The sequence below is a fragment of the Haemorhous mexicanus genome, chromosome 3, assembly GCF_027477595.1.
Source record: "Haemorhous mexicanus isolate bHaeMex1 chromosome 3, bHaeMex1.pri, whole genome shotgun sequence".
NCBI classification, from domain to species: domain Eukaryota; kingdom Metazoa; phylum Chordata; class Aves; order Passeriformes; family Fringillidae; genus Haemorhous; species Haemorhous mexicanus.
This window is the reverse complement of record NC_082343.1, coordinates 23,441,800-23,462,933: the sequence shown is the minus strand read 5'-3', so window position 1 is coordinate 23,462,933 and position 21,134 is coordinate 23,441,800. Positions and strand designations below refer to the sequence as shown.

At 44.0% G+C, this 21,134-nt stretch overlaps 2 protein-coding genes across 3 annotated transcripts; one reads left to right on the top strand and one right to left on the bottom strand.

The window, feature by feature from the left end:
- Positions 1-1,800: 1,800 nt before the first annotated feature.
- Positions 1,801-11,323, bottom strand: NSL1 (NSL1 component of MIS12 kinetochore complex). Its single transcript, XM_059841070.1, has 6 exons — positions 11,036-11,323; positions 10,743-10,827; positions 8,958-9,088; positions 6,508-6,562; positions 3,834-3,901; positions 1,801-3,260 (listed from the first exon to the last, which is right to left on the bottom strand). Exons 1-6 carry the CDS (start codon positions 11,321-11,323, stop codon positions 2,982-2,984), a joined length of 906 nt encoding a protein of 301 aa, XP_059697053.1. The 3' UTR covers positions 1,801-2,981.
- On the top strand, positions 11,285-16,570 carry TATDN3 (TatD DNase domain containing 3). 2 transcript variants are annotated; one of them, XM_059841071.1, is made up of 10 exons: positions 11,285-11,375; positions 11,449-11,481; positions 11,562-11,635; positions 11,832-11,916; positions 12,659-12,721; positions 13,783-13,892; positions 14,288-14,343; positions 14,558-14,670; positions 15,432-15,512; positions 15,787-16,570. In XM_059841071.1, exons 1-10 carry the CDS (start codon positions 11,322-11,324, stop codon positions 15,928-15,930), a joined length of 813 nt encoding a protein of 270 aa, XP_059697054.1. In that variant the 5' UTR covers positions 11,285-11,321; the 3' UTR covers positions 15,931-16,570. The 2 variants fall into 2 exon arrangements, with proteins under 2 accessions (XP_059697054.1, XP_059697056.1); XM_059841073.1 differs by lacking the exon at positions 11,449-11,481 and having other exon boundaries at positions 11,307-11,375.
- Positions 16,571-21,134: the final 4,564 nt, after the last annotated feature.

Here is a 21,134-nt window from a genome sequence, read left to right as displayed (position 1 = left end):
AATGACAAGTCAAAATTTGCTTGTGGGAACAAGTTTCTACTTAGTATTAAAGCTATCTCTGGTACATCTGTAGAAATGCCTACACAGTAATTCCAGGTAGTGTAGCAGTAAAGGCAGAGTCTTTCTGTGCAGGAGAGAAAACCAGCCCAGAAAGCAGCTTAGTCAGCTTAGCTTACATTTTATAATGGCAGTTTATCAGTGATTTTTGTGTGCACTGAAGCAGCCTACACACATGCAGACTAGTTTCTGATCACAGCTTAGCACAGCATGGCTCTTCTGGAGAATGGCACGTGTCAGAACTGGGTCTCAGAGCACCCAGGCTTCCAAACAGATGCCAGGGTCCATGTGAAGATTTCTGGAAGAGGAGCTTCCCCTTCAGAGTTTGTAATCCCCTTTGTTCAGAAAGCACACACAGCAAAAGCATGCGTGGATGCTGCTCCAGTTTGCAAGTTTTTCTTGGTTGGGGATGGCCTAGCCTCATGAGCAAAAAGCACACTGCAGACAGGACACACTAACAAACAGTGAGATGTTCTGTCTCACCCCCAAAAGCCAAGAAATTCAAACATTCAGTTTGCAAATGAACCCAAGCATCCATCACTGTTGAGCTGTCTTACAAAATTCAGAGGCTATATAAAGAAAAACTACCAGACATTTCTTGATGCAATACCAATTCACCCCAAGTTAAAAATAAGAAGCTTGGCTGTTGTGACATTTCAGTAGAAGCCTGATTAGACATGTCTTGCACAACACTGCCAATTCCTACGAAAAGTTAACTGAAGGACAAAAAGCTACCGGAGTGGGGAAAAATGAAGTGTTTTATGCATTTCTGCCAGTGGGAAGAACAGCTAGTTGCAGGTATCACTGGCTGTAGAATTTTTTAATAACCATTGGAAAAACTGCTGAACATTCATGTTAAATTTAACTCATCACAGAACTTGCATTTAAAGGAAGATTCTCTTTCCAGTGCTGCTTGGCCAAAAGTAGCCATCACATTTTTAAATTCCTAGTTTATACACTGCACTTGGAATCTTGATTGCTTTATTTTTTTCTTACACAGTCCACTTGGCCAGCATTTCCAGATGCATTTTTCTTCTTCCACCCAGCTGCACTTGCAACACGGGCTATGGAACAGAAGACCAACTGCTCTAACTCAGGGCATCCATTCCCACTTACCTGAAATCCTGTGCAAGCCAACTATCCCCTGGTCTCTAAACAGAAACATGCACTGTAGTGTGAATCTATGAATTTATTTATCAAGTCTTAAACCACAGTGCTTTCCCATTTTATTTCTTATGACGTTTGTCCGACCCCAGCTATTTCTGGCAGAATTTCTTCAAGGGGATACCTATTCCTAGCTATTTTCTGTACTTGCCTATCATTTGCAAAGAGCAGAGAATCTTCCTATTAACAGAGGAAATGGCCAAATACTGTAATAGTTGCCATGCAGAATCTTGCAGGGCTCACCTTAGCCCAGCATCACCCAGGATCTGTGTGAAGAAAGCTGCAGCAGGGATTTCCAACGCCGCACAGAGCGCGGGCACTCAAAATAGCAAGTGGCTGTGTGAGAAGCTGTCTGAGCCACACGCTCCAGAGCCCTGCAGCTCCAGTCCCTCACATCCTGTCCTCTCTCACACGAGAAGCTTTGCAGCCCCGAGATTAATAACACTTGTGAGTTCAAAGGCAGTAAATGGAACTACTTCAGTTACTCAAGCCAGAATTTAACACAGATGTCCTCTGAAGTACGCTCACTGCTCAGCCACCATCCATTCTAGGATTAGAACTGACAATATTATCTGAAGCTTTGATCTTCCTTAATTGATTTAATTTACTTCATATAAAAACACACATTTCTATATACAAGGTCAGGAAAAATATTTACATATGATTACATATACAAAGTCTCAGTACAGATGCTCACTTTTACAAAATAAATGATGCTAAAATCTGTTTTCTTAGCACCAAACATGTCATTAATAAAGCTTCTAAAACCCCCCCTCTATTTACTGTGTAACAAATACGTTACACACTACACAGTAGTATTTACTGCAGGCACATGCAACCACAAACTAGAAAAAGTTATAAATGGTTAAGGCACAATGCTCAATTTAGTACTAATTTCCAATATTCTAGGCACTAATGAGTGAAGAAAACAAAAGTAAGCTAGCTCAAGTGAATATCATTAACTGGTAGCCTCTACTGATCTTTAAAGCTTAGTCAAACAGCAAAATGCAAACATAACCCAAGTCCAGATCCTTTCTTGGGTAGAAATATTGCTCAGGAAAACCTCAGGTGCATAACTGGATTACATGAAATGATATATCAGACCCTAGGATGTTGATGCTTGAATTCATGTTCAGAAGAGCACACTGCAAGTAAATACATACAATTACTAAAAATCCAAGTTTCAACAAACATGACTATAAATAAGCCTAAATGACCTACATTCAGGAAAGGTAGAATAGCAAGGACTAATGTCACATGTGTGCATGGACTTCCTTAAAACTCCAACATCGCATCAGATTTGGTGATTTCAATATGCTGCAGTGTAAATTAATTCCTTAATATAAAAGCCACATGCCTCAGTAATTAATAAAGGTGCATTAGGAGAACTAGACATTCTCCAACCTCTTTAGAGACCTGCTGAATATAAATGAGCAGTTAGTGGTTTCCTAAAAGACTGCCCACATACATAAAGCATGCACACGAACTCTGAGAAGCACAAGGACTCAAGCTAAAAACTGCAATATAAGAGCAAAAAATGAGTTAAATGGCTAATACACTTGCTGGATACTGGATGCTACTGGTACATGTACCATACACCATCAGCATGTCAGCAAAAATAGAAATATTTAAGAGGTCAAAGACAAATTAAAGAAGCTCCTATGCATAGCACTGAGGGGAGATGAGTTCTAAGAAAAAAATGGAACACATGGAACAAAAGTACAACTGAGATTCCAATGTGAAAACACAAAATGAGAAATTCAAGCACTGAGAGTGATCTTCCTCCGCCGCAGTGGGTAGCGCCTTCTCTCAGGGGAATCTGCAGCTTTTCTTCTTTTCAGCAAAACATAAGGATTTTTACTGCGAACAGTTCCTGTTGGTGTGACTTCTCCTGGTGGTACTGAACTTTGGACATCATTTTCCTCCTTCACCTTGAAACCAGAAAAGACTTCTTGCCGCAGCTTGCAGAGTTCCAAGGCTGGTTGCAAAGTCAATGCTTGGGAAAAACCTTCTGCTTTTTCTATGAGTGCTGGAATAGACTGCAAAAACAAACCCCAGCATCTGAAGTTACATGGGAAAAACAATGGTTATAAGGCATGCAATATGCTAATGAGATTCTGACAGGCACAAAAGCTTCAGTGCCTGCAGAGATGATGCTCAGGATGGCGGGTGAGGGTTGTGAATGCAGAGCTACCACCCCAACAGTGAGGTGTGTGCACTCAGAAACTATGAGTGTGCCAAGTTGAAGTGTTCCCTCGTGACATCACTAAGCTCAGGCAATATCACAGGAACACCACAGCTGATGCCTAAGCAGGTACTGAAGTAACAAAAGTCATACTCCACATGAAGTCATACAAGTCTTCAAAAGCTGTTCTGCTTTTCAGATGCTGCAGGTTCCAAAATCTCAGTAGAAATATTTCCTGAGTAATCTCCCTTACTACCACATGAGGGGAAATGCTTTACAAACACAATGCTTTACCTGCTTCCTAGGTACACACACAGGCTTTTTTCTACCAAACTATAAGGAAGATGAGTTAGAACTCCTGTTTTGTGACATATTACCAGATTAAGAAGATAAAACACATTTCTCTTGGAGCGCACGGAGGTCTCACCTGCATTGCTTCGCTGATCTGTTTGGATGCCACCTCCGTCACCTGCTTCAGATCTGCGATGTAAGCATCTACAGACAAACACAGCCCAAATCAACTTCTCAAACAGAACTCTTTCCCCCACTACTCACTATCAGAAAATGGACTGAAAACCAGTAAAGTCACATATAAAGCCTAAACCTGCAGCACATCGCTTTCACTGTAACACTGAGAACAAGAGTTGGCGTGGTATGTCTCACTCTGTATCACTCAAATTGCAGTAGAGGCTAGCAGTCCCAACTACAAAAAGCCCCAAAGTTCTTACCTAAAATACACAAAGCCAGTATTTGAAATAAGAGAACAGTTGTAAAGAAATAACTACACAGAAAGATTTGTTTTTAAAACTTTTAAGCTCCTATTATATTTGATAAAACTCACACAGAACACAGAGAATAGACACCACTGTGGGAAACATAAGATTTAGAAAACCCATTTTCAGGAGGGCAAATAAATCTTCCCATGTCTCTGACAAGTTGGCTTTTACAATAAAGGATGGTTTTGTTTTTTTTCCTTCTGGCTTAACTTATCAAACATCAACACCAAAAAGAACAAAGCATAAATAACATGAACTGTATTAATTCTGCTGTGCTAATAAGAAAAAAACCCAGCTTTCAGGAACACTGAAGCAGGCAGCAGGTGCAGAACACCAGCATATATTTGACTGTAACAGCAATATGATAAGATCACCAATACTTTAATTCTGTATTCAAGAGTTAACCTCTAGCCTATTATGAAACTGTTTTGCATGTTCTCCATCCACAAAACTTAAAATGAGCAGACTAGCATGCTTCTGGGAAGTAAGGAGCCTCACCTCCACTACTAATAGTTTTTTGTAGGGTTTCACCAGTACCTGCAGTAGGACACAGTGTCAGGTGGTGCACACACCCCTAAACCCTGTCAGGGTTAAACACAGCATTCTGTTCTGAAGTCAATCTTATTAGTGCTGCTGAAGGTACTTAGAAGTCAGCCACTGCACTCTAGCTCAGGGTTACAGTGATTCCCTGCTGAAACGTGGTAACCATCAAGGAACCGTGCTTGTTGAACTGTCCATGTATCCAGTGTGCTGGTCAGAGCTGCTTTAGGAACACATGATCCCTACATGAACATGGACACTAAAATGCACCATCATTCAGTTTGGAAGAATCAGCAGTCCAGAAGCAAACTCTTTAAACTCCTCTCAGAGCCCTATGGAAGGGCATTCTCTAAAAGAAGGATATCTCTACAATGAAACATTCTTACAATAAAGTATTGGGACGAGGAGGCCGGTGACCTTATGAAATTGTAAGGATGGAGTTAAGTGAAAGAAGAAATAATTATTTGGAATATTGTACAGAAAGACCGACACACAGTTAAATGAAATTTGCCTGCAAGAGTTTGGCTTGACATAGATGGCATTATATTCCTCAGTGTTCAAGGCTTTCCAAAACATAGGGAAATGAAACAAGGAAATGAAAGGTATTGAGTAATCTAAACATTTTTGGTTTCTGGCCACTGTACTTGCTAAACTGGGATACATAAACTTCCCAAAGACTACATAATACCAAAATGCTCCATAAACTCCATGGTATCTTTGCTACAACTTTGCTGTTACCAAACCCAAAACCACAATATCATAGTGCAAGCTGCTACTAACTTGCAAGTAGTTGACTGACAGGAGAAAAGCCTGGATTTGGACACTAGAAACCAAAAGGAACTCAGATACAAAGTGACCACTGTACTGCTCCTACTGGCTGCTTTGCTGCACAGCCTGGCACTGCTAAAAGCTATGTCTCACATCTACAAAGAGGAAATGATGTTTAGAATGAAGTCAGATCAGCAGGGTGAGAACTGGAAGATTCAGCTCAGCTCCTCAAACTCTGAGCACCACTGCTTGTTACATCATGTGCAGTAATTCATAGCGAGGGTGCTCACTTTTCAAATTAGAACTGCACTGCTGAATTCTGTAATTTTTCAATACTTAACAACAGGCAACACAAAACTTCACATTTATTAAAGCCAGCCTCAAAAGAGGACATCCCAATCATCCACTGCAAAATCTAACACCTTGTTCCAAGGAGTCTCTACAAGGCATCTTTCCAAACCATGCAGCAAACTTACAACGTTGTTTGCAGCTATGTTCCTTCATCAACCCTCACAAGTGACAGAGGCAGGATGAAATCTGTGTCTTACTTGGCAAGTTAGGAGAATCAACACTGCCACCACTGAGTCCTACACAACAGCTTTCAACTCCCTGAAGGAAATTACTAATTAGGAAGAGAGGCTGAAGCATTTCTAGTACTTGTATAAAATGAACACAAGAACAGACGAAGTACAATGCCAGTGATCCATCCACTTCCCCACCTAGCCTCCACCAGTGATGAAGGAAAGAAGTGTGACAATTTCACCCCAACACACACACACAGAGCTTTCTGCCTTCAAGAACAGCACCTAACTGCAGGCAGCACTCAGAATGAGAGAAATGAACATAGTAAAACTCAGGCAGCAATACATTCCCTTATGACAAACTTCTAGCTTTTTAGTTAATTTATAAACAGCCAATTTTAAACAAGTTTAAAGAAAACTTTTCAAACATTTACAGTTAGCCAGTAAGTGAGGCAGTGTTTCCTCAGTACAGCTGCCCTCCCCACAAAATCTTTACCTTGAGAAGGCTGAGGTCTTATGTCTGCTGGTTTTACCACAGGCTGGTAGAGCTTCTGCATATTTAAAAAAAAAAAAAGTTAAATACCCCCTTGGTTTAATAGATATCTAATATATATATATCAGTCAGAACAATGGAGATTGTGGTGAAATTATTGAGATCAAGAATGTATTAGAGGTACAGATTATAGATACTTAGTTACTGAAAACAGCATTCTGGTTAACATGGTTATACTCACTGTAAAGACATCTCCAGAAATCTGCTTTAGTTAGCAGAATTCTCATTATTAAAGCATGAGAACTAACATCCAGGCATTTTGGAAGAAGCATTGCCACCTGCTGCATGACTGAGGAAAAAGAGCTGCTCTAGCTTCTCAAGAGCCACTCACAGAACCAGCATGCTTTTACAGAGCCACAAACTCCAACAAAAGGTACATTAAGACAAAAAGCTAAGAAAAAGAGAAGTGCTTAAACAACTCTAGCCCTGCAATTACTTATACAGAACTAAGAACACTCTGCTTCACAAACTGTGAGTCTTGTGACCTTATATCATTTAACTGAGACATGAAGTAAACTAGTAATAACTGAATACAACCCATACTCAGTTCCATTAAAGGTGGAATTAGAAGCAGCTAACAGGGAAGAAGGAAACAAAGCAAGGCAAGGGAACAGAAGTTAGATCATCTGCAAGTTAGTGTTCTCCACTTCAGGAGCTGTCCCCCAACCTTCTTCAAGCAAAAGCAAGTAGGGGAAAGCTAATTATTCCTTGTTGTAGTTTTGGGAGAAATTTTTTCACAGTTCACACAACTTAGCAAGTTTGCAGTAACAACTCCAAGCAGGAGAACAAACATGGCTTGCATTAGCCTCAAACTCTACAGACCATATTGACTGAAAACCCACAGGACGATCTCCTGTTTTGGCAATTACAAGGAAATCACCACAATAAATGACTGGTTCTCTCCAGATAAATCACATCTTCATGGCTGCTCTTTATGTCTCAGAAAGCATCACTCATTTAGTTATGATGATGAAAGAACACAAGAAATCCTCAACCAAAACCAAAGAAACCACTGGTACCTTTGCAGAAATAGCTGAGAGATGAAAAAAAAAGGACCATTTACAGAGATAAAGTAAGCTTTCCATATTTCTTACATATATTCTACATATTCTTACAGGGACAAACTAAACTTTTGCAGACAATTTTAATTAAAATAATCATCTAGCTGTGGTGGTGTAAACTTTGAAGAGATCAGCAAGAGAAAAAAAGTAGCATGAGAGGCATTCCAAATAACTAATCCACGGTGGCACAGGTAGCAGAAACATTAAAAGGCCTTGGTAAATCTTGGTGTTATTCAATAACATATTTTATTTAAGTTGATTTTGTTTGTTTTAAATACTTAATATACTGACAAAACAGAGAGATCACAAAAGGCAATATATATCAGAAAATATCTCAGATGTAAGATGAAAGTGCACCCGTGTGCCTTTCCTTGCTGTAAATCATCTCTGCCTGGATAAGCAGAGAGATAACATTTGTCAATTTCAGTCCTCAGAAATACAATGCAGGCTCCTACACAACTTCCTAAAAAAATTCCCTGTCTGCTGAAGTAGTGTAGAATAGCTGAAGTTGGAAAGGACCTCTAAACACCCTCCTGAAAGTTGGGGCAACTAGGGCAGGTTGCTCAGAACCTCATCCAGTCAACTTTTGAGCATCTCTATTAATCTCTCCAAGGATGAATACTGCACAGTTTCACTGGGCAGCTTGTGCCAGTGTTTGACTCTGTCTCAGCCTCTTGTTTTTTGCCAAAGGAATCCTAATTAATCAGGAGGTAAGCAAAAGGGAGGCCTAACATAACTTCAGGGAAGAAATCCATCAGCTGAGGACACGACTGGGTTGTTTAATGCCAGTAATTACTTCACACTGTGTGTCAAAAATCCCACAGAATTGACTGTGCTGATTCCTTAATTCACACTGCCTTTTTTCCCATGCTTTACTGAAAGTCATTACTCAATGTAGTTACAAGCTCCAAAAAAGAGCTTAGGAAGCCACTGACATTTTTTAAGTGGAACACTGCACGTGATACTATCTGTATGTAGTGTAACATTTAGCACCTCAACCTCAACCAGTCCAGCCCTTGGGCAAGGACTTCAGCAACTCAGAAGATAAATAGGTGCCTACTGCTTTGTAAATCTTGAGTCACCAGGCTGAGGCAATCTGCTCCAGTTCCTCTGTGCCACAGACCCAATTCAGATACAGTCACAATGCTCTGTAGCAATCCTTAGTAAACTTACTAAGTTTAACCCTTAGTTACTGCAGAACCAGTTAATGAAAAAAAGCTATTTCAGTTTATGATAAAGAATCAAAAGCAACCATGGGAAGGAGCTTAAAGATCAACACTGGATGATTGATTTCTTAATGCAAAGGTTTTCTGAAAGTCTTGGGCTACTCACCAACATCTCTTGCTCTGCTTTCATGGTTTGGATAGCATGCACCAGGATCTTTTTAGGCCACCGTTTACGCCTAGTTGCTGTCTCTACTATTAATTCATCAAATTCATCCTCCAGAATTTTAATATTGGAATCTGAAAGTGACAAACACACATAGTGACTACGGAATTTTCAGACCTTCTCTTTTTTGAGACAAACTTATCAAGAAAAAAGATCTCAAAAAAAAAAAAAAATCATGCATGATTATCAACACAGAAATAAATGTATGTCTGGAATCTCCTTGCTAAGAGAGTATAGAGATTGGAGCATAACTTGATGTTGGCCACTTATTCTGAATTAAATGATCTGGGGTGGGTAGAGGCAGAGAACCATCCAGGGAAAAAAAATAAAAAACGTATTTCCCTATGAATGCTGAATCTGTGAAGAAACTCTCATGAAGCAATAGCTATCTTTTAAGGAGAAAAATGGTTTTATCTGTGTGATTTACAAGCATTAAACAAACTCCAACTGTACAAACAGTAATTGGAAGCCTAACTGATTTTACATCACACAGTGCAAAAATAAGCAGTTTAACATTTGAATTCACTGTTCCCACTAATGTGCTGAGTACAACTTGCAAGCCATGCAATGTTTTCAATCTAGTGGTAAAGAATGGCTTTTGAGCACCCTCTCTGGGTCACTCTGTGCAGAATCAAGTGATTGCAAAACTCAGAAAGGAAAAGCCAAAGTTTTAGGAGTCTGTGAGTTTGTTTTGGTTATTTGTTTTAAGATCACCATGAAACCATTTAAATACAGACAGGAAAGACTTAAGCCACTGATCAACATAAATATGGAAGGCACAAACTGACAGATCTCTTGGTGACTCAAACTGGATCAGCGATAGGCACATGAGTAAATCTATATCAAATTAAAAGCACAATACAGTCCTTAAACCTGCTTTATGCAGCTGTAGGCAGATGACAGTGTCTCAGTTTTGCATTTTGCATCATGAGTTCCATGCATTTTTGACCTTGTAGTCAAAGTAGCTGGAGTTTTATCATTCTAGAACTACAACTGCAGACACTTCACAGAATCAGAGAATAGCCTGGGTTGGAAGGACCTTTAAAAGTGATCTAGTCCAAGCCCCCTGCAATGAGCAGGTACATCTTCAACTAGATCACACTGCCCAGAGCAACCCGACCAAAAAACTGTTCAATGTTTTGAGCTCAACAGCTCCGTAGTTAGCTCAATGTATTTTCAGCTCTAAGTAACTGCAAAAAGCATTAAATTGCAGGCAAAGACCACCTAAAGCCAACACAGGTAACTGAATGAACCACACTGAAATTTTCTTTGGACACCAGACTACCAAGAATCTCCACTACTATTCAAAAGACAGTAATTATAAATACATTGTTTCTATTACATATACTTTCATAGCAATAATTTTCAACATCTGTATATTCAATAGCAGCAACAGAGAGTCTCCTAGGGTCTTTTGATAGATCCTGGTGACTGCCCCCAACACTCAGGCCGGAGGGGACCTCCAGAGCCTCGTGGTCACAGCAGTGTCAAAACCCATTTCAAAACAGGTTGCTCAGAGCACTTTTGTCTAGAGGGTTTTTGGAAGCCTCCGGTGCTGGAGACAAGCTCTGGGCAGCCTTTTCCAATGCTCTGTTATCCTAAGAATGAGTTTTTACTTCCATACATCAAGTCAGAAGCTCCCCTTTCAATCGGATCCCTTCTGCCTCTGGACCAAACCAAACCAAAACAAACCCAGCCAGCGGGAAGCGAATGGAAACCGACACTTACCGCTCAGCAGCCGGGAGTCATCCGAGGCCTCCTCCCAGGGCTGCCCGTTAATGGTGACGTTCTCCCGCACCGCTGTCTCGAAGTTCTGCAAGGCACGGAGCAGACTGAGAATCCACCGGTCCATCCGTGAATCCATCCATCCCTCCCGCAGGAAGAGCCCGTCCCCCCTCACCGCCCTGCCCAGCCCGGGGGCCACCCCGGGTCAAGCCGCCCCCTCAGCCCGGCGGCCGAGCGCTGCCAGCGGGGCCCGCCGGGCCCTGTGCCGCCGCGGGACGTTCCCGCTCCCCGCTCACCCAGAGCACGTCTGCCTCGGCGGCAGCCCCGCCGGGCTGTCCCTGCGCCAGGGCCCGCACGAAGGGCGCGCACAGCTCCAGCACGGCGCCCAGCCCGCGCCGCGAGCAGCAGCGCACCCGGGGGTCCCGCCGCGCCGCGTCCGCCGGCCCCGCGCCCGCCTCCCCCGGCCCCGCGCCCGCCGGCTCCGGCTCCGGCGGCGCCTCCATTTCCCGCCCGGGACGCGGGGAAAATGCCGGCCCGGAAGCGGAACCCGCGGCCGCCCGGTGCCTTCCCGCCGGGCGCGGCATGGCGGGGCCCGTGGACTGTCAGTGCCACCTGGCCGCGGCCTGCTTCCAGCCGGTGAGGCGCGGCGGGCGGGCGGGGGGAGTGCCGAGCGCGGCCCCGGCGCTGAGGCGGTGCGTGTCTCTTGCAGGACGTGGCGGCCGTGGTGCGGGCGGCGGAGCAGGTGAGGCGGGGCGGCCTGAGGGGACCCTCTGCCCGCGGCCCCGCCGGTCTCAGCGGGCCGGGGGTCTCTGTGTGCCGCAGGCGGCCGTGTCGGCGCTGGTGGTGGTGTCGGAGCAGGCGGGCGAGTTCCGGAGCGTCGTGGAGCTGTCCGACAGGTGCGAGGGCGGCGGGGATCCTGGCGCCCACCCGTGTCCCGGGCGCGGGTCCGCGCCTTGGGGATTGACGGGGGCATGCGCTGCCCCCCTCAGTCAGGCCCTTCTTGTCTTTAAACCTGCGCTCTCTGTGGGCTCTTGGCGTTAGACTTAAGTTCTCTGTGGTCTTTCACACTCTCGCTATCTGTTCCGTGCCTAGATTTCCAGGATTTGTCTTGCCATGCCTGGGAGTTCACCCCGTTCAAGAGATTTCTCCAGAGGAGCAACGCAGTGTTACTTTGAAGGTAAAACGCGGCCTCTGAAATACTGCTGGGACTTTTCAGGACAGACGACAGGATGCTCCGGTCTGCCTGATTTACCTTCAGTGGTTTTTCTGCCCTCTGTCATGCAAGGAGACCCAGTGGACCAAATCCCAAGCTCTCTCAGCATATCCATTTGTCCCTGTTAGCTCTTAAAGCACAATTGTTCTCTGGAGTCATCTGGCTGTGTTACTGCAGTGAAATGGTTTTAGAAATCCCAAGCGTGCTTTGCTTACAGCAAACAACATGTGCAGATATTCCTTTGTTAACATGGGAACTGGAAGGCAACTGTTTGTGGCCTTATCCTTAAAATCTCAGGGAGCTGTCTGCATCTATTTAATGTTACCAAGTTATTTTTGGGCCTTGTTTTAATTACCTCTGCTGTTACTGTGAAAAGTTAGCTCAGGAGAATTTAGAATAAGGTTTCAAGATATACATATATATATATATAGAGAGAGAGAGAGAGAGAGAGAGAGAGAGACAGATATAGATATAGAATGTAATAATAATGTGTAATGAATATATGTCATGAAATGGTTATTAAGTAAAGAAGATAAATCCTTCAGACTTCTAAAATCTGCACAGCTCACAGTAATGGCAAGTTGTGAAGTACAGAACAGTGTACTGTTTCAGAACAGTGAAGGAAATGCCAATTTAATCATAATGCTGGGTTCATAACCCTTTCCTCTTGTAAGGGCAGTGAGAGTTGCATCTTTTATTCTTCCAGGATCTGGACGCTGCGCTGCCTCTTATAGAACTTTACAAAGACAAATTGGTGGGGATTGGAGAAGTGAGTGGAATTCTAAAACTTGTTTAAACCTCTCCAGCAGCAGCTGTCACTGGAATTACAAAAACTGAGTCAATGCTTGTTTTTCTGTATGTGATAAGAGTTGCTATCAGTCTGAACAAGCACTAAGTCTGATTGGTAGTTCTCTTAATGTGCTTTCCTTTATAGCTTTGCTTGATTCCTTCTTTTCCTTTGTTATTGCTATTAAAAAATAGATGGAATTTATGCTGCTGGAGTTGTTGGAAGGTTACATACTTATGCTCTCTCATGTTATACCCAAAGGCAGGTCCTTCCTGCCTTCTCCTCTGACCAAGTTAGGCTAAGCTGTGATTTCAGTACACCACAGTGACTTGTACAGTTCTTTTTCTTAATCCTTCATCTGTCTGTATCCATCTGTTGTCTCCTGTCTTACATTTGTTTATAAATGAATTGAGGCTTTAGGATGGAGTCTGCCTCAATTTGTGTGTTAGTACCAGAGGGACTTTCTGGCTACTGTGTTAGTAGCAGAGGGACTTACAGGTTCTGCACTGCCTAGGAAAAGCGGGTTTTGGCAGAGCTTTGTAGCTAAATTTGCCAAGTTGTACTGTGTATGAAGAACTTCTCTTCATCTAACTGTGAATAGGACTGCTTTGACAAACATTACATTTTGCCTGAACATGTTTAGATCAAAAAAGTATTGATGGGTAATTTTTGCTAGAGATTGGACAAAAGCTATGGGTTCAGGTCAGAAATTTTGCTTATACTGGAGATCCATATTTGAGACTTAATCTGACATAATATTCACTAGAATGTAAACCCCCAGAAAACCAGTTACAGACTAAATACCCTTTTTAGTATTAGTAGCTGTCTGCCCACAAATGCTTTCATAGTTGAAAAGCTTGTGGTTGAGAATGCATTCTTTTTTTGAGTTTAGCTGCAGCTGAGCTCATTTTAATTGCAGTCTCTAGTATACATATTTTGAAATGCTTTGCAGTTTTGAAGCAAGGTATGCCTTTGTATGTTCAATTATGGTTTTGTTAAGTGTTAGGACTGTAAAACTTTTCCATTCTCTTCTTGTACTGTAGGTTGGACTAGATTTCACTCCCAGATTTGCCAGCACCGATGAACAGAAGGAAGGACAAAGACAGGTTTTGATCAAGCAGATTGAGCTGGCAAGAAGACTGGATTTGCCATTGTAGGTTTTGTTTATACCAGAAGGAGGATTTGCCAGGTCTCAGTAACATGTCAAAATACTTCCCAGGATTTATGATTATTAGGTGCCCACAGAACTTTCCTTAGATGGATTAAACTGGCCTAAGTGTTCTATCAATCTCCAGTTTGAGATTAAATTGTAGAATTTTCCTTATGTTTGCACTTCTGTACAGACATCTTATGTTCCCTGTTTATGCTAAGTTGTCCCTATATCTTCACCACAGCTGAAAAGATTAATATATACATCCCTGAGTTTTTTTCTTGATACAAGTTGTAAATTAATTATTTTCATCCCAAGATACCGTTAGTTTGTTTGTATTTGCAAGAAAAGGGTATTTGGCTAAATTTCCTAATGCTGGGCTTCTCCTTACTGTGCAGAAATGTTCATTCTCGCTCAGCTGGAAGACCAACCATTAATCTCTTGAAGGAACAAGGTATGCTCTTAATGCATTTCCTGTGCCATGCCTTTTGCCAACAGGATTTCTCCAGTTGTGCCATGTCCTCACATCATTTTGTGTGTGTTTAACTCAGGAGCAATAGTGCAGAGTTTCTGTGCTAATTCTGTATGGGACCAAGGTGCCTTTGGAAGCTGACATGGCAGCCCTGCTGTAACCCTGCTGGTGATGTGGTTTGCTTTGTTTCTCCAAGGTGCTACCAAGGTGTTGCTCCATGCCTTTGATGGGAAGCCGTCTGTAGCCATGGAAGGGGTGAGAGCTGGATACTACTTCTCCATTCCTCCTTCCATTATAAGGAGTGAACAGGTAACATTTTGTTCTGGCTGGGGTCTGTTCCTTCTCCATGTATTGCACATTTTTACTTGGCTGAACTTCTGCCTGGGGCTTTTGCCTTAGCTGGACTTTGGAGGGGGAATTCTGGCTAAAACAGCTCAGCTATTCCTGAGAAACAAGGGGGGGTTTTTCTCATTTTATTGTGGTTTCCAGTGAACTATTCTTCAGAAGATTCTGTCACTGCACTGTTTTACAGCAGGGACATGACATGTAGAGAAGGAGTAGTTTTTGTGGTAAGACTGCTTTCTGTGATAAGCTCAGAAAATGTAAGAGAGGAAAAAGTTTGAATTAAAGGGAGGGAGCATAAGGGGTGGATATAAATGGGGATGAGGGTTGGTATTTAGGAGGAAGGAAAACAAACTGGGGTTGAGAAGTAAAGCAGAGAGGAGGAAAAGGTACACAAATATTATATGCACAGAAAACAGCAAATTAGAATTGCACTGGCAGCTCTATAACTGCAATATAGCTGCATGATTTAATAAATAACAATGAATTCAGCTTTGAGATAATAGTACTTTGGATACTTAGAGAACAGAAGAACCCTAATTTGAAGGGACTTCTTGAGCAGCTCCTGGTGTTCTTGCTTCCATTCAGAAATTGTTGACAAAATGTAAACAGTGACACCAAAGTCTTTTGATGTTGCCTCTAAATGTATGGAATATTCTCCCTTCATGTTTTTTTCCCCACAGTTTTAAGTGCATAAAGCATTTAATGGCTGTCTTATTTTCTTCAAGAAGCAGAAGCTAGTGAAACAGCTGCCACTGGAAAATATGTGCTTGGAAACTGATTCTCCTGCACTGGGGCCTGAAAAACACGTAGGTGATGGGAGGGAGGGACTTCTGTGTATTTGTATCCAAACCCACACCTTGTGGAGGTCAGCTACTGGCACAGCATAGTGAAGTAGTCTTAAGTGTGGTTACAAGAGAGGAAAATGGCTACCAAGGGAACTTAATCCAAGAGGAATAGATACATGTCATTTTTATGCCACACATGCCACAATGTGGCTGAAGTTGTGTCAGAAAGTAGGGAATCTGAAACACTTATGATCTCTAGGGGTGTGTAATTTGATTGGTTTTATTTGTTTTTCAGGTGAGAAATGAACCCAAGAATATTTACATTGCTGCTGAATACATTGCCAAAATTAAAGGAATTCCAGTTGGAGAAGTTATAGAAGTGACTACACAGAATGCACTAAAAGTATTCCCTAAACTTCAGCACTTTATTCGGATATAGATTCAGAAACTGAAATATATGATGTTGCAGAAAGTATTACTTGTGGTGTAATTAATAAAACCAACATCTTGTGTTAAAGTGGAGTTTCACATAAGTTCGAGAAGCAAGGAGTGTTATATAGCTGGATAGGATGAAAATAGGGAATTTCTCAAAGGCCTTTGGTGTGCACCGTAATAATCTCGTGAATGTGATAAAGACACACGTTGTTCCTTTGCATCTCTCATGTCTCTAAACAAATAATTTGTAAAGGAGAGCACCATAAAATTGTCAGTTTAGTTTCTCAGACTGCTTGCCTGCTGCTCCTGTTGTGGGAGATGGCCACTGTACTGTGCTTGATGTCCCCTTCACTCCTTGTTTCTGCTGACTGAGTCACAAGTTGTGGATCCAGTCATGATAAGAAAGCTCCTGTTAAAACTGGCAGACTGCACATCCCTTTCTGAGCCATTAAAAAACCCAGCTGGATGGACATTCTCTGTATTCTGTGCTGGCTGGACTCTGAGTGCTGCAGAAGCAGCATCTTTTCAAAATACAGTTGGAAGGAAAGAATTACAGCCCTTCTGCTCCTGTCCTTTCCCATGTATAGAGTAATAGTTGCTAAGATCTTGGCTGCTTTAAGATGGATTTTCTTGGATTTTTAAAATACTTTATTTTCTCAATTGTGTTCAAAGCAAAAAGCCTGGGTTTGGTCTTAGTTCAAGGACTCACTCTTCTGACTGCTCAGGATCAGGAGACACAGGATGTGAAAGGGAGACAAAGCTCAGTTTTGTGATATATTCAAGGTGGTCTCTGTGGATTCAGCTGTGTTGTCCAGTGTCCTAAAGCTGAATCTGGTGCTCACAGCACCTGTGTCAATGTGGGCCTGTGAAATACTGATCAAAACTTTGTTGATTATAAACCAGCAATTGAATGAGGTGGGTTTTATATAGCACCCAACTGTTCTGACGGCCACTAAGGAAGTGGAGCTTTTCTCTCACTATGGGGAGTTTAACCAGCTCAATGAAGAAAATACACAAGCATTAACTTAGATCATGACCTCAGAGGGGAGAAGGGGCCAAAGCTTGCAGTGTAAGTGATGCCCCATCCTAAAATTTTGTTTTCCTTCACCTCATCTTCCTCAGTTTCTTAAAACCATGTTGTCAAGAGGTTTTTGTGCTGCTTTGATCAGAACAGCTCTTCTGGCTTTTGACTAGAAGCAGCTTACTAAGTTGAAACACGTGTTCCTAAACAGTTTTCAGCCTGCAGCAAACAACCAAACTTGCACAATTTGACTCTACCACAACGTGTATTTAGAGCAGCAAACACCTGGATCTCTGCTGAGTGTTTGATCCAGAGGAGTTGGAGCCGTTCCTTTTCCTGGATCTGCAGGCACAGTTTCCGCCAAGCGGGGCGAAGGACGGAGTTTGCCTGCAGGTGGTGCTATGGAACTGGTGTGCAATAGTCAGAATATTAGCGTGATTCACTTAACGCTGAATAATCATGTCACTGGAGATGCTAAACATGTGATAGACACCAGGCAACCTTACATGAGCTTCCTGCTGCCTATGTGTTGGGAAGTCTCCCAGTGTTGCTTGGAACTGCAATTATGTGAGGAGGTGCTCCGGGTAAGAAGTCATTCAGCATCCAAATGTTTGCAAAGTTTTGACCTAATTATTTTTCTCTATGGAATCCTTAGCATTGGATGAAAACACTGGTTTTGCAAGAAGGGGGAATATTAAGTAGTCTCCTCAAAATCCCTGTCTCTGCAGGGGGGTGGCATTGCTCTGGTTCAGCCTTAGCCTTGCAGTAGGATGATTCCTGAGTGTTTTTTGCTGTGGCAGAAACCTCCAGCACACTCCCATCCTGGAGCTCCTGTGTGGGCAGGGCACTGCCGAGGGTGGGCAGCCCCCGGGGGCCATGGGGCTCTGGGACAGCCCATGGCCCTGGGCCCTGCAGCAGCAGGCCTGGAGCTGCTTTTGGTGGTGCAGGAACTTGGCTGAGGCTGGTGAAGGAGGCACAGAGTTGCTTCCCTCGGGCCAGGGAGGGCTGGCATTGCAACAGCCATGGGCAGGGTAAGCCTGGCAGGGGGCCATGGCAAAACAAACCAGCTTTGTGCTCTCCTTAGACCTGCGGCGCCAGAGCTAAGTCATGGAATAGGTGACCTGGAGTCCCAGAAAAGGAAAATGCAGCATCACTCCCACCCTGCCTTGGCATCCCTGACATAACAAGGGTCAGAAGCAGCACCCTTTTCCCAGTGCTGCTGGTTTGCCTGTGCAAGTTGTGCCCCAGTGCCTGCAGTCAGTGCTGGGGGTGGGCAGCAGGCACTGGAAATAAAGTTGTTGTGCTGCATAGGAAACTCTTTAAGGTGCTCTCTCAGGACTGGGGGTACTGCTGTGCAGTGAGAAGGAAGTGTGGTTTCTGAGCTGGAAAACATCGCTGATCCTCAGCAGTCATTCTGTAACTTTACTTCAAAAGCGGGGTTTAACAGAGAGATTGGATTTCTGCCCGCATTCCCATGCTAACACCTGGCCTGGAGAGGCTGTGGAAGGCAGGATGGCTTTGGGGGAGCTGCATGGCTACACACTGTGAAGCTCTTCATCCCCACAAAGATTGGCCTTAACAACATTAGTGTGTGTCCTGAACCCTGTTGCAAGCCTCTCAGGGTGTCTGGGTAAACCATGCCTTCCCCTACATAACACAGGAGACTGAAATGGCCAAGGATGCATTGGAGGAAGGACACTACAAATTTAGTTTTTGGGAAAGTTACTGGCTACCCAAGTTTTCTTTTCAGCCATGCCACCACTTTTGAGGTCACATACAGTCTAGGTGACCTCTGTCTCAGAAAGGAGAATGGCACAGATTGTCTGCAGCAGTGTGGAAAGTGGTACATCTCAATCTCCATCATATTTTCAGCCATCAGCTTTCCTTGGGATGCTACAAACAGTGGATCTGGTTGCACTTTGCAAGACTCCCCATGTCATTTTACCTTGCAGGATGTACATGGAGTGATAAAAAAACAAGGAAGGGCTCTATCTGTGCTCACTGAAATAGTCTTTGGAGGGCTGCAGGTGGATCACCTTCCCAGGGCCTTTCTTCTGAAATTTGTTTTTAGCCATGGATTAACAGGGCCTGAATCTCCTGAACTCTGGGCCAAAGTGCTCTGAGTTTTTCCAGAATGTGACATGGGAGCAAGTGAGGAGGTGGTAATGAGGCCAAGTTGATGAAATGCTGCTTCTTCCTGCTGTTTATCATGATAAGAGTTTAGACAAATGGACTAAAGACTTTTACCTTTTACTGAGGTGCTTCCAACAGACTCCTATGCAATGCATAGATAGGCTCTTAAGAGGCAAATGCAAATAAATAAATGGCTGGAAGTGCAACTTTCATCATTTATGAAGTTCTGCTTTTGTTTGTTTTTTCATTAATAAAAGCTGGGGTTCAATCCTCTGTTCCCATTACAGAGCAGGAAAGTGAATTTGAGAAAGTCACTGCCTTAGCATAAAGCTTTATTGTTCTCCTCTTTGCTTTCTATATGCAGTACAAAGACACTGCTGAGATCAAAGAAAGGGTATGAATTGCCATATCACCCAGTTGTCTCAACATTTTCCTCTTCAGCAGGTGGTTATCCATCTGTTCATTTTCCCTGCTGGGGTTGGCTTTTCTGTCAGTGTGAATCTCTTGGGGCATGGGCATGTAAACCCTGAGTGCACAGCCATAGTGGCCCCACAATGCAGTGAGTGCCAAGTGCCTCCTCCAGGAGCTGGTGGATTTTTATGCCCCTTTGAGCTACTGTGAAGGACAAAACAATGAGAAACCACAGTGAGGATCGAGGTCCTGCTGAACCCAGGGGCGGGGGCTGATGGCCATCTCCCCAAATGCTTGGTGCTGTGCTCAGAGAGATGCTGCTTGGTGCAAGCACAGGAGATCAGTGCCACTCCCCTGCTCAAGTCTGCTGATGAAAAGAGGGGTGGGGTTCCCCTGAGGAAGCAGAAATGATGAGGCACTGGAAGACCTCTGAGGCATGGCACTGAGGACAAGGAGTCTGGAGGAGCGTGTCTGGTGTCCTACCAAAGTGGTAGAATCAGTATATATGGATTTTGTCCGCAGTGTGTGGGTGAGGTAATATGCCTTGTACCCTGCCTCGGAAGGCAGGTGGGGTGGCAGTGTGGTGTCTGTGGGCAGTGATTCACGTGAGCTCAGCCTGCCACAGCAGAGCCCTGGCTGTGCTGAGGCTGAGCAAACCTTCAGCTGCCTGTACAAGGGCGAGTGCAGCTGCCTGAACGACCACGAAGCAGCAGAGACATGTGAGGAAGCAGGGCCACATCCCCCTGGTCTGGAAGTGCAGTGGGTGAGACATGGAGAAGTGACAGTATGGGCAGTGTGATTGAGGCCCTGCTGCCCCAGATATCACCGGGCAGACGGGCTGGGTCTGTGCCTGGGCTGGCTGTTAAAGCCTGCCTGCAGTGCAGGGAGAGCTCTTTGTGCTCCCCACCCTGCTCAGTCCCTCTCACCGAGCCCGTGGTGCCGAGCCCTCCCCGCGGCCGCTGTCCTGTCTCCTCTCCATCTGCTGCGAGGTGCCCGTGGCTGCCTGCATGTACTGCACCTGGGCTGCCCTGGCTGCAGGGAATAGCAGCTGACGTGTCCCTGCCTCCTCAGCCCCCCAAGGGCATCCTGACTCCATCCTGTGTGGAGTGGGGTTCATCCCATTCGGAGCAGAGCAGATGGGCAGTGCCACACTGCAGGTGAGGTGCTCAGAGGTATTTTGTATTTCTGTGGCAGAGCGTGGACACTAGGTTTAACTTCTTTAGTGTTCCCATATGGACTTTGCATCTGCTCTTTTGGCTGTGCCAGGACTGTGTGCTTTGTCACCCAAGAGTGCAAATGGGTGCTGGGTTCTTTGTTGGTGCCCAATCACATCTTAAAGTACATGATGCAACACTGATAGAAGTTGTTTCACAAGCAGCACAACCAATGATGCTTTTTTCCCCCAGGGATTTATGATCTCCTCACCACAGTGATCCCAATCTCCTACCCATGTCCTGTTAGATGCTCCCATTACAGTCTAGCAATCCCAGGGCTGCATTTCCAGGTCCCATGGTACAACCAGCTCCTCCATGTACCTTCTAGACTCTGCTTGTCACATCAGCTTGGCTTTCCTCTGTGTCCCTGTCATCTCCCTGTAATTCCCACGTCTCTTCCATGGTGCCCACCCTGAGCCTGTTGGATTG

Excerpts from the sequence above, each read along its gene's own strand:
- NSL1 (XM_059841070.1), bottom strand. The coding sequence starts at position 11,323 with ATGCCGCGCCCGGCGGGAAGGCACCGGGCGGCCGCGGGTTCCGCTTCC. Across the intron at positions 6,563-8,957 it reads AAGCAGAGCAAGAGATGTTG|AAGCTCTACCAGCCTGTGGT; the intron begins GTGAGTAGCCCA and ends TTAAATATGCAG. Across the intron at positions 3,902-6,507 it reads AAGACCTCAGCCTTCTCAAG|ATGCTTACATCGCAGATCTG; the intron begins GTAAAGATTTTG and ends GTTTGTCTGTAG.
- TATDN3 (XM_059841071.1), top strand. The coding sequence starts at position 11,322 with ATGGCGGGGCCCGTGGACTGTCAGTGCCACCTGGCCGCGGCCTGCTTC. Across the intron at positions 11,636-11,831 it reads GTCGTGGAGCTGTCCGACAG|ATTTCCAGGATTTGTCTTGC; the intron begins GTGCGAGGGCGG and ends TTCCGTGCCTAG. Across the intron at positions 14,344-14,557 it reads TAATCTCTTGAAGGAACAAG|GTGCTACCAAGGTGTTGCTC; the intron begins GTATGCTCTTAA and ends TGTTTCTCCAAG.